The sequence below is a fragment of the Silurus aristotelis genome (genome assembly GCF_946808225.1).
Source record: "Silurus aristotelis genome assembly, chromosome: 2".
Classification (NCBI taxonomy): domain Eukaryota; kingdom Metazoa; phylum Chordata; class Actinopteri; order Siluriformes; family Siluridae; genus Silurus; species Silurus aristotelis.
This window is the reverse complement of record NC_139575.1, coordinates 4,719,996-4,732,495: the sequence shown is the minus strand read 5'-3', so window position 1 is coordinate 4,732,495 and position 12,500 is coordinate 4,719,996. Positions and strand designations below refer to the sequence as shown.

General features: G+C 42.1%; 3 protein-coding genes across 3 annotated transcripts in view; 1 reads left to right on the top strand and 2 right to left on the bottom strand.

The window, feature by feature from the left end:
• The window catches only part of sec61a1a (SEC61 translocon subunit alpha 1a), a 9,503-nt gene extending 9,151 nt beyond the window's left edge, over positions 1-352 (bottom strand). Inside the window, exon 1 of the mRNA XM_083563408.1 lies at positions 160-352. Within this exon, the coding sequence (XP_083419534.1) occupies positions 160-166 (7 nt within the window). The 5' untranslated portion in view covers positions 167-352. The remainder of the gene's footprint in view (positions 1-159) is intronic.
• Positions 353-768: 416 nt separating this feature from the next.
• On the top strand, positions 769-10,070 carry tatdn2 (TatD DNase domain containing 2). Its single transcript, XM_083563221.1, has 7 exons — positions 769-955; positions 2,087-2,401; positions 4,482-4,841; positions 5,041-5,832; positions 6,007-6,134; positions 6,628-6,811; positions 9,256-10,070. The coding sequence occupies exons 2-7, from the start codon at positions 2,099-2,101 to the stop codon at positions 9,394-9,396; spliced, it is 1,908 nt and encodes a 635-aa protein (XP_083419347.1). The 5' UTR covers positions 769-955; positions 2,087-2,098; the 3' UTR covers positions 9,397-10,070.
• LOC310739154 (ghrelin-like) overlaps positions 9,600-12,500 on the bottom strand; it is a 6,137-nt gene continuing 3,236 nt past the window's right edge. Inside the window, exons 6-8 of the mRNA XM_083564804.1 lie at positions 12,219-12,305; positions 10,426-10,537; positions 9,600-10,351 (exon numbers count right to left, since the gene is read on the bottom strand). Of these exons, the coding sequence (XP_083420930.1) occupies positions 10,338-10,351; positions 10,426-10,537; positions 12,219-12,305 (213 nt within the window). The 3' untranslated portion in view covers positions 9,600-10,337. The remainder of the gene's footprint in view (positions 10,352-10,425; positions 10,538-12,218; positions 12,306-12,500) is intronic.

Genomic DNA, 12,500 nt, shown 5'->3' with positions numbered 1-12,500 from the left:
TTTTAACACGAGAGGAAATAAATAATCTGAGACTAGCTGGAGAAAGTTCAGCTAGCAAACAAACTAGCATCGAAATCCCCACGCGCGGAGAATCCTGGCGGTTACACCGTCGCCTCAGCGCTGTTGTAGAAATGAAATCGAGTTAAAAACGCTACTCACTGCCCATGGCGATGCTGCTGCTGGTGCTCGCGGTGTGAGACTCGGTGAGAAGGTGTGCTCCGAGGGGTCTGGTGCGCCGTCGGAGCGCTTGAAAGACACGTCACCACTCCGCAAGCCCTAAATACACGTCAACTATGATCCATTAGCCGCCCTTGCTAACTCCAGACCTCCGCCATGTTTGACGGGGCACAACCAACCAATCAGTACGCGCGAACCTGCACCACGTGACACCGACTGCTCTGCGTTCGCGTATCATATAGGAACTGGAAATCTTTCGTAGTTAGTCTAGAGAAATCCGACTTCCCAGGTTTTTTTTTCCCCATTCAATACAAGAGCTTCACTTGTAGGCAATACGGCGGAGTTGAAACGAATTCCAATAGAGTGTGGTTTAAAGCTATTGAATTCGAAATGTTTTACCACGTTCTGTAAAAAAAAAAAAAAAAAAAACATCTCCGGCGCCATTAGTGAGAAGTTTTTATTTAGAAAACGTAAATGTACCAAGGTGGTCGTGAACGCTGCACGCATGACCCGGATGTTGGGTCACTGGAAACGCGAACGAATTAAATTCTTAAATAAATAAAAAAATATTGAATAAAAATTAAACCTTTTTAATGAGGTGCAGTGTTAAATATGTTAGATTCCCACACTAATTGATGCCGTTAAAAACTTGCCATATAAGCGGTGTTAAACAGAATTCAACTCTATAGCCAGTGAACGCTGCATCACTCTGCGCCCTAAATGCCACAAGGTCAAAAGATCGCCAATTAAGTTATTTTTGTTTTCAGCAGAGGTAAGAGTTCCTGTTTTAAACCAGTGATGGGTTATACTTATTAAAATACAATCACGAATAAAATCTGCACATATTTCAATATTTTGCATCTACGCGGAGCACGTGTTGGCTTTGCTAGCGAGATTGTTTTATATATATATCATTTATAGCTATTTTTTCTTACCTACCGTGTTAAAATATAACTAAGAATGATCACCAATATTAAGTTCACCATTATAACGTGAATAGCTTGAATCTGAAATGTTCCATGCTTTTAATTCGCTTTTAATAGAGCTCGCTAATGCGTCCAGAAAGTTGATTCCGAATCAACAGAGTCGATTCTACAATTATCACCTCGTCTTCACATTATCGGCTAAAAACGCAATTGTTTTTAATTGTAACTGTGTTAAAATATAACTACTAATAATCAACAATATTATTTCCACCATTATAAAGTGAATTGCTTAAATCTGGAATGTTCCATGCTTTTAATTCGCTTTTAATAGCGCTCGCTGATGCGTCCATAAAGTTGACTCCGATTCCGAATCGACAGAGTCGATTCTGCAATTATCACCTCGTCTTTACATTATTGTTTTAAAACGCAGTCTTTTTTTTCTTGTAATCAGAAAAAGACACTGATCTTAAAGCCATTTTATATTAACGAATCACAAATAAAATGGGTGCAATTTATTTGAAGAGTCGACTCTTTTTTTTTTTTTTACTGAATCGACTCCCTGAGCTGAAGTATGGTAGTGAGTGATGAAACAAAAATACACACTTTTTTCTTAACAATTTGGGGTTTTAAGGTAAATTTGGTGTTAATAAATGGTCAAAATGTGTCTAGTTTATAAAAAAAAAAAAATGAAAATAAAATAATGCATGGGGCATATAATAACCTGGGAACTGGCAAGTCTGCATTTTTATTTGTATATTGCAGCTATTTAAAACCGAATATTATAACAAATATACAACAAACCATGTTAATTTGGGTAAAAGATCACATTTAGTGGCATTTCCAGCTTTTCTACTTAAAATATATAATAAAAAAAACAAAATTAGAAATAGAGGTTATTAAACTAGGGGTGTACTGATCTGATTCTGAGTGTCAATATTGAGGTTTTGTGGCTCAAATATGTCTCATGTTTTTGTCTTTCTTAGTTCTTCAGCATCATGACCAGCAAAAGGACGAAGGTGAAGTTCAGTTGGCTACGCACAGCTTTTGTGTCACCCACCAAGTTCCAGAAGAACGACGTGGATTCGGCCCGGCCCACTCGCTGGAGCGGCGATGCGTGCGACGACTCGAGTGAAGCCTCGTCCCCCGGCCTGAGCTCGCCCACTGGTTCAGCTGGACTGGGAGAACTGGAGCACATTAAACTGGACACCCCTAAGGGGAGACGCACTGGTCTGTCACAGAACTCCCATAAAACACAGCATCTGTCCAGCAGACCCTGCAGGCTGTTCGAGAACGTGAAGGTAAACGGATTGTATCTGTGCCCTGAACTCTTCTGTAAAACTTGAGTTGTGGTTTAAATGTACTTGGATGTTTTTGATGCTCTTTTGAGGAGATTCGAGGATCAATTTTAATTCACACATTTTTATGCAGAACAAAATCCTCAGAATTTTCATTTAGCCTTTTTCCTTTTAGGTTTATTTTATTTCGACCTCTCCCCTTTAGATCTTCTCATTTAGGCTCCTCCTCTTTAGGGGTTCTCATTTAGGCCCCTCCCCTCTAGATCTTCTCATTTAGGCTCCTCCTCTTTAGGGGTTCTCATTTAGGCCCCTCCCCTTTAGATCTTCTCATTTAGGCCCCTCCCCTTTAGATCTTCTCATTTAGGCCCCTACTCTTTAGGGCTTCTCATTTAGGCCCCTCCCCTTTAGGGCTTCTCATTTAGACCCCTCCTCTTTAGGGCTTCTCATTTAGGCTCCTTCTCTTTAGGGCTTCTCATTTAGGCTCCTCCTCTTTAGGGCTTCTTATTTAGGCTCCTCCTCTTTAGGGCTTCTTAGTTTACTTCTCATGCATGTCTTTTCGTGCAAACTGTCCTGAGCCTCTGCAGTTGATATTAATTACAGTCAGAATCAATCCTCAAAGTTCTTGAGTTGCTCAGCGGAGAAACCATCCCCAGCTGCATAAAGTGGTTTTAATTGAGAAGGACTCCCTCCAGAGGTGGGACGTCAGCATAAACCAGGCAAATGTAAAGAGCAGGAACAGGAACACTGGTCACTGAAACCAGAGGCATGTTTACACGACAGAGAGAGAGAGAGAGAGAAGAGAGGTGACAGAAAGAAAATGAAGATTGGTAAGCATTGTGTGTTTTCAGTCAGAACACTAATTAAAAGGCTGTTTCATAATTGTGGGGTTTTATAAGAGAAAGATCTGTCCCCTGCTGTAGACTACATTATTTTAGGTATCAACAAACATCCTGCACCTTTTGATCTAAGTAAGTGTGGAGGATCATAATTTATCAAAGGTTCTCTCAAACACTGTGGCGTGACACCGTTCAGTGCTTTATTTGGAAGGCGAGATTTAATTGGAAGACTTGCAGACTGAATAAAACACGGGTGATGTGGTCGTATTTTCTAGATCGAGTAAGGACGAGGTGTTCTTATTTAGGCCCCTCCCCTGTAGGTGTTCTTATTTAGGCCCCTCCCCTGTAGGTGTTCTTATTTAGGCCCCTCCCCTGTAGGTGTTCTTATTTAGGCCCCTCCCCTGTAGGTGTTCTTATTTAGGCCCCTCCCCTGTAGGTGTTCTTATTTAGAGCCCTCCCCTGTAGGTGGTCTTACTTAGGCCCATCCCCTGTAGGTGGTCTTACTTAGGCCCATCCCCTGTAGGTGGTCTTACTTAGGTCCCTTCCCTGTGGGTGGTCTTACTTAGGTCCCTTCCCTGTGGGTGGTCTTACTTAGGTCCCTTCCCTGTGGGTGGTCTTACTTAGGTCCCTTCCCTGTGGGTGGTCTTACTTAGGTCCCTTCCCTGTGGGTGGTCTTACTTAGGTCCCTTCCCTGTGGGTGGTCTTACTTAGGTCCCTTCCCTGTGGGTGGTCTTACTTAGGTCCCTTCCCTGTGGGTGGTCTTACTTAGGTCCCTCCCCTGTGGGTGGTCTTACTTAGGTCCCTCCCCTGTGGGTGGTCTTATTTAGGTCCCTCCCCTGTGGGTGGTCTTATTTAGGTCCCTCCCCTGTGGGTGGTCTTATTTAGAGCCCTCCCCTGTGGGTGGTCTTATTTAGAGCCCTCCCCTGTAGGTGGTCTTATTTAGAGCCCTCCCCTGAAGTTGGTCTTATTTAGAGCCCTCCCCTGAAGTTGGTCTTATTTAGAGCCCTCCCCTGTAGGTGGTCTTATTTAGAGCCCTCCCCTGAAGTTGGTCTTATTTATAGCCCTCCCCTGAAGTTGGTCTTATTTAGAGCCCTCCCCTGTAGGTGGTCTTATTTAGGGCCCCTCTCCTTTGGGTGTTCTTATTTAGGCCCCTCCCCTTTGGGTGTTCTTATTTATGCCTTTTTCCTTTAGGCCACACAGACTCATTAGTGTGTGTCTGTGTGTGTCTGTTTGTGTGTGTTTGGCAGGACCCAGAGTTAGAATGTCCACCACCATCGTCCACTTTTGGTGGGAAGCGACAAACCAGAACTCCAGAGGATGGTTCAAAAGTCATCTACATGCGAGCCCTGAGTGCTGCTCTCGGGAACAGACAGAGGAAGTCGGCCCCCTCTAAGGATGGTGCCGATACCAAGAGGACACACTCCTGGAAGGGTTCTGTAGAACCCCTCACTGTTGAACAAGAACCTGAGAGAAACACGGAGCACAGCTGCTGCTCATTCAGCGAGAAACCTGCTTCTGTGTGTGTCCAGGCAGAGGAGCGCACACAGGCTTCACTCGTCTTTATAGACACTGAGGAAGAAGAGAACACAGTGGAAACCCACACCAGGGTAAGCAGGAGAAGGTCCAGTTAGATTGGTTAATAAATGTGGATAAATAAACACATAGTAATTGTAGATTGACAGTAAAGGCACAATATGTAATTCTTTGATAGTCACTAGCTATGGAACAGCATTTAACGATGTCCTGGAGATCACAGCGGTCCAATTAAAGTCCACCTGCTGATGATCGGTTTATCTCCATTCACAGTGCGTGGTCCTGAAAGCCAGCAACTCTCCTGGTTCTTCAGAAGCTGAAGATCCTGTCGGGTTCTCACAGGAGTGTGAAGAGCGAGCGATTGCGTGCAGCCTGGATGGTGAAGCTTCACCTTCTACAATCACACTGACCCCACAAACTTCATTTGGTGTGTCCTGGAATATAACACCCCACTTACACTCCACTTCATTTTGGAGCTCATGGAGGGAGGGCATCTCTTCCACCAGCAGGAGTTTGCATCTCCATAGTCCTTCATCTTCAGTCTCGTCTGCCCCGCCTCCAAACCAGCTTCATGAGTTCTCACCACCGTCTAGACACCAATCCTCACACATGCTCCACGGAGAAACGACGTCCCTCACAGAAGATCTCACCGCTCGCAGGAGATCCGAAGGCTCAGCACCTCTCTGGTTGTCGGATTCCAACTCCTTGGGCTTCATCGACACACACTGTCACCTGGATATGCTGTACGGGAAGATGGGCTTCCACGGAAGCTTCCGGAGCTTCCGTCTGAAATTTCGGAGCACCTTTCCCGCGGAGTTTCACGGCTGCATAACCGACTTCTGCAATCCCAGGATCACGCTGAAGGACCGCATCTGGGAACAGCTCATAGAAGAGGAGTTGGTCTGGGGTGCTTTCGGGTGCCACCCTCACTTCGCCCAGGAGTACAACTCCGCCCATGAGCAAAGCATCATGGGAGCCATGCGTCACCCCAAGACTGTAGCGTTTGGAGAAATCGGCCTGGATTACTCGCATAAGAATTCGGTCAGCCTCAGGACACAGAAGGAGGTAGACCTGAGGGTGATGGTGGAGAAAATCATGTTATCTTGTTTATTTATTTATTCATTCGTTTTTTTTCCCCAAAAAGAACATGTTCAACTAATCTGTAATTCTCTCCATTGAAGAAACTGACAAACCACTGATTGTGTGTGTGTGTGTGTGTATGTGTGTGTGTGTGTGCAGGTGTTTGAGCGGCAGCTGCGTTTGGCCGTGTCTTTGGGAAAGCCGCTTGTTATACACTGCCGGGACGCTGATGACGATTTGCTTGACATTATGAAGAAGTGCGTTCCCCATGACTACAAGATACACAGGTATAAAATCCTGGGAATTTTCAAGACTGGAAAGACTGGGAATTAATGGGACTGGGAATTAATGGGAATAAAAAGGGAATTTACAAAATTTGCAGGTGAGCCTATAACAGATCATTTTGGTTAAAACAAGCAGATTAAAAGCAATTTCAGTTCTGTCCTGCACATTCATCAATCACATGCATTCATCATTTCCCCCTGCCGTGTATTTACTTTACGTCTTTAAAAAACGTGTTTTTAAAAGTATCCACTTTGAAGAGCGTTTTCAAATAGCTACGTTTTTGTTAACTGAAAACGCCGTCTTATTGAGGACTTAATGAGCCCCCTAAAGGGGAGGGGCCTAAATAAGGCCACCTGAAGGGGAGGGGTCTAAATAATAATAATAATAATAATAATAATAAACTTTGTCCCTGTAAAGCTGCATGTCTGTTATGAAAAGCACTCAGCTAATAAAGTTGAATTGAATAGAATGTTTTGGTTTGTTTGTTTGTTACAGACACTGTTTCACTAACAATTACTCTGTCATCGAGCCGTTCCTGAACGAATTCTCGAACCTGTGCGTGGGTTTTACGGCGTTGGTCACGAACCCTAAAGCCGCGGAGGCCCGAGATGCTGTCAGGAAAATTCCACTGGAGCGGATTCTGCTGGAAACCGACGCACCCTACTTCCGACCCAGACAGGTTCCGATCTTATTAATAGTCATGTTGACGGATCAATCAGAATTACCACATTTACAGCATTTAGAAGAAGCCCTTATCCAGAGCAACATACAAAAGTGCTTTGAGTCTCTATCAAGAAATAAATCAACACTGGTTCACTACATTACATACTTAAAATACAATCAGCCTACAGCGAGGAATTATAGAACACTTTTTTCTTTTCTTTATTCTTTAAAACAAAAAAGTGTATGAGTGTCTTTCATACTGTCTGTCTGAGCGTCTGGGTCTCGCTGTCTGTCTGAGCGTCTGGGTCTCGCTGTCTGTCTGAGCGTCTGGGTCTCGCTGTCTGTCTGAGCGTCTGGGTCTCGCTGTCTGTCTGAGCGTCTGTACATATACTTTGCACAATGATTGTTGAATCTAATGTCTGCTTGTCTGAGCATCTGTCTCTCACCGTCTGTCTGAGTCTCCCTTTCTTAATCATTTACAATTATAGCATTTATTACAAATCCTTATTCGCATTTTTGCAACTGAGCACTTGAGGGCTGAGGGACTTTCTCAGGGATCCTGCAGCGGCAGCTTGGACTTGCGTCTCTAAGTCCGACATCTTAGCCAATGAGCTTCCACCTCCCATATAAACGCCTAAATTCTTTTGGGTTTTTTTTCCTGCAGTCGGCGAGCGACATTAATCAAGAAATGTAAATTATTTAACGATTTAAAATCCAAATATCGCATGGAAATGGAACTGCGCATGTAGTTTTATTACACATTTTATTCCAAACTGTCCTCACAAATGCTTTGTAGGATAACACTTTCCTTTCACTGGAACTACGAGTGGTTACGCTGGATTTATTTAGATAGGTAGATTTCTGTTTAGAAGGTCGTGGGTTCAAATCGAACCACCACCACTACGCGACCACTGCTGGGCCCTTGAGCAAGGCGCTGTTACCAAGCAAATTAAATCAATATTTTTAGATTATAATAAATATAATATAAATGTTTTTATATATTTTATTTGCTTTTAATATTTACATTTTTAGAGGAAAAACAGAACATTACATGTGATTGTTTTAATTGTAAGAAATTATATAAAAGAACATATTTTCTGCCCACATCAGTTTAAACTTGTGATCATTCTAAAGGCATTTTAAAATGCATAATCTCGCCTCCCTCACCTTGTCTCTAAAACGTCCTACATGCGCTGTCCCTCTAATAAACTAGTTTCTAAAACTGTTCATTGTCGTCACTCCCAACGAAAACCTCAACATCTTCAGCTCTGCTACCTCCTGCTCCACCTCCTGTCTTTTACTCAATGCCACTGTCTCTAATCCATACAACATCTCAGGTCTCACCACAGTCCTATAAACTTTCCCTTTCACTCTCACAGATACTCTTCTATCACAGATCACTTCTGCTATCACTCTTCTCCACCCTGCCTGCACTCTTTTCTTCACTTTTCTAACACACTCTCCATTACTTTGCACTGTTGACCCCAGGTACCTGAACTCCTCCGCTTCTCCCTGCAACCGCACCTTCACTGCCCTCCATCTCATTCACACACATGTACTCTGTCTTACATAGTCCACAGAGAATCCTGTCTGACCTCGTTCGTCAACCTGCCTATCATCAGTGCAAACAAGAAAGGGCTCAGAGCCGATCCTTGATGCAGTCCAACCTCCACCTTGAACCAGTCTGTCGTTCCTACTGCACACTTCACTGCTGTCACACTGTCCTCATACATGTCCTGCACCACCCTCACATACTTCTCTGACACACCTGACTTCCTCATACAGTACCACAACTCTTCTCTTCACCCTGTCATATGCTTTCTCTAAATCCACAAATACACATTGCAACTCCTTCTGTCCTTCTCTATACTTCTCCATCAACATTCTCAAAGCAAATAATGCGTCTGTTGTGCTCTTCCTTGGCATGAAACCATACTGTTGCTCACAGATGGTCACCTCTTCTCTCAGCCTGGCTTCCACTTCTCTTTCCCATAACGTCAGGGTGTGACTGATCAACTTAATTCCCCTGTAGTTACTGCAGGTCTGTACATCTCCCTTATGCTTAAAGATCAGTACCAGCACACTCCTTCTCCATTCCTCAGGCATCTTCTCACCTTCCAAAATCCTGTTGAAAAACCTGGTTAAAAACTCCAACACCAGTGAAGCACATATTTTATTTGGCACATGTTCTATGCTGGATGCCTTTCTAACGAAACCCTCCCCGTTTATCCAGGTTTGGGACCGGCACTGAGAGAGTGCACTGACTTGTGAAACCCTAATAGGTTCAGTAACACACTTGTAGACGATGGAAAACAAATGCAGACCAATTCATATCCCACAATGCAGTGGAAAGCCCTCCCAGAAGAGTGGAGATCATTCTAACACTTCACAGGGGGAATAAACCGTATTAAAAAGTTGCTACAGTGAATGTTTGTTTGTTTGTTTGTTTACCACTTGCAGGTACCTCCATCCGTGTGTAGGTTTTCTCACCCCGGGATGGCCTTACACACCTTACAGGAAATCAGCGTGCTAAAGGGAGAGCGCTTCTCCACCGTGCTCCAAACGGTCCGCCAGAACACCACACACATCTACGGAGTGTGAAACCTCCACCCTCCAACTAAGGAACTATCTGTCGACTCTCTAAATATTTTTATTGGAATGATTAAAATGGTAGATTTTTTTTCCTACATTATCGGAGACATGTTCGTTTTTTTTTAGGTTGCATTTACACATTATTATATTTGATGTTTTAAAGTTTTCCTGTTTTGATATTAGTTCTCTTTGTGGGGGGGTTTTGGAGGAGGGGCTTTAAATGGATGCAATTCCGGGTTGCATGCGGATAAATTATGCAGAACCTGGCAACCCTGCTCATATAAAACTGGAGTTCATTAGGCCTGATGTATAAGAAAGGCAACAGGACCAATATATTAGTTATTGTACACACTAACATGGATTTAAACACAAATTTTGAGAGATTTGATGCATTTCTTAAAAAAAAATTTAAATGTCTATAACTTAGATGAGGAATATGAGGTGGGACCTTCTAGGTTTTAGCGCTAGAATGCCACTTCAGGTCAAATCATTGACAGGTTTTTATTTTGTTTATTTTATTTTTTTTATGTTCATAAACTAATTTGTGAGAGTATCAGGAGGTTTGTTTTTTTCCACAGATTAAGTCGTAATTTATTTAAATATTGATTTTATTTCGTATTTTGTTGTCCCTGTTTGAGACTCTGTTCTGGATGAAGCAAATAAAAAGCTGCATGTGTTGCAAAGTTTCTACTGTAAACACCATCTACAACAATGACGACTAGCAGAAGGGTTGCCAGTTTTCGGGAATTACAACTTTCAATTTGCATGAAAAGATTTGGGATGCGCAGTATGTTTACTGTGCAGATTTTGATTTGCAGAACCTGGCAACCCTGCTCACAACAGGCTGGGGGGAACTCACAGAAAAGGATAACCACTTCATTTTTTCATTTTATTCACATTCCAGTCATTATAAACACGAATGTTAAGAATCAGGATCCTTTCAGTTGCTGTTAGTTCGCTCCGTCTAAAACAAACAGAAAACACAAGTTCAGGGTGTCAGAATCACTTCTGAAGAGCGTGTGAGCCATTAGAACTCACCCCAAGCTGGTGGATCACCCAGGACATCCAATAACATCTTGTGCAGCACAGGACCGTACTCCTCGTACTCGGTCTCACTGAGAGACACGGCCAGCTGGAACGGTGCGCTGGCCTGCAGAGCGATTCTCAAAAAGTGTATCGAGACGAAGAGCAAAGAGAAAAACGATCAGCTCACAAATCACTGCCTGAGAATTCTGCTCTCAGATTGAGTGGGACATGATGATTAGGAATATCACACGTACAGTTAGATATGATCAAGTTATTTCTCTCCTAAAATATGAACAGCAGCTTTAACGCATCAACATGATCCTGATCAGGTTGTTACTAAGGATGAACAAATGAATCCTGTACAAATTCACACATCTTTCTTCATGTCATTTCTCCAGCATTACCAAGCTGCCCTGTGAACCTTGGAACAGAAATAGTCGCCTCCATTTTGCATCATGTTTATTATACAGAGATAACCGCGATCGCTTTAGCCATTAAAAAGGGAGTGCAAACTTTTGCACTCATCTGCAACTATGTAATGTAGAATGTTTTTCATTTCAATGTGACAAAAACACTATTGATATTCAGCTATAACACGCGATTATACGATTTCTATTATGGACAGAAATCTGAGAATCGTGATTTCCGTTCAGTGTGAACAAGTGATACAGCGTTAAGAGATATTGAAATTTAGAATACGTCGAGATACATTTCTGCTCAGTCTGGTCGTAAAGGGGGGTTATTTTAACCTTTAATTCAGTCAATAATTCAAACACCAAAACTCAAAATAAAGCTAGCTGGAGAATGTGTTGTGGGTTAGGGACCGTCTTTAAAGTGACACATGGATAAGATGATGAAATCTGTGCCATGTAAACCAGATTGGAGTGATTATTGATGATGATGATGATGGGTTTTTTTCCTCCCACCACTAAACTCTAGAGATCTACTGGTGTGTAAGAATCTCAGAAGATGAGCAAACAGCATGAATTAGCATCATCATCATTATCGCTATCTGGTTTCAATGGTGGATGAAGAACACAAAGCATGTAGATGAGTAAAAGTAGAGATACAGAAGGTAAAATGTGACTCCAGATGTGTAAAAGAACAAATGTATTTGCCTTCAAATGTACTTAAGTGTCCAAAGTACTGATTTATTATAACTCTAATGTTCCTATTATCATTTTTATCACAAGATTCTTTACTTCAATCACCTCAGTTAATGTGTAAAGACTCGAATGTGACTCTCAGCACACTGATCTATTAATAGAATGATAACGACTCAAACACTGATTGATTTCTATTACAATCATCATGAACTCAAAACCTTCTTTTCAACTACTTCAAATCAAAATCGCACAAATAATCCCACGTGTGTTGTGGTGAGTTCGAGTCTGGAGTTTCTTCATCATTTATTCCTCTCTAAATGTTCTGTTGAACTGATGCTGAACTGTATGTTGGTGATCAGTAGATACACCAAACGCCATTTAGAACACGTGTAGAACAGATCGAGCGCTCGATCCTGATTGGTGACTCGCTGCGTTACATTTTTATCCTCATAAATAAAAAATGTAGTGAAGTTACAGTGAAATTCTCCTCAAATGAAAATATTTCAGTAAAGTACGGACAGGTAAAAAAACTCTTTAAGTACAGTAACGAATTACATTTACATCATTACAGTCCACCACTGGCTGCTTTACATGGAACTGATTTCTTCATCTTATTTAAATGTGTCACTTTGACGACGATTTTATTTTTATTCATTTGTTTGGTTCTTCGCTTCGTTTCTTGCCTGAATGTTTCCTTACCATGATCTTCTCTCCAGAGGGAGGAGGAGGCTCGAGTTCAGCTGCAGTCCTCCGTCCCACTCGAGGTGGCTTTCGGTCTCCACGATTCTGAAACTCGTACACAAACACATCTATCTGAAACACTTTCATCATCATTAATTATATATATATATATATATATATATATATATATATATATATATATATATATATATATATATATATATATACATACACTCATATAAGCAGAGAAATCAAAACGATCAAATATTACTATCTGGGGACATTCGGTCCCTAATAGGG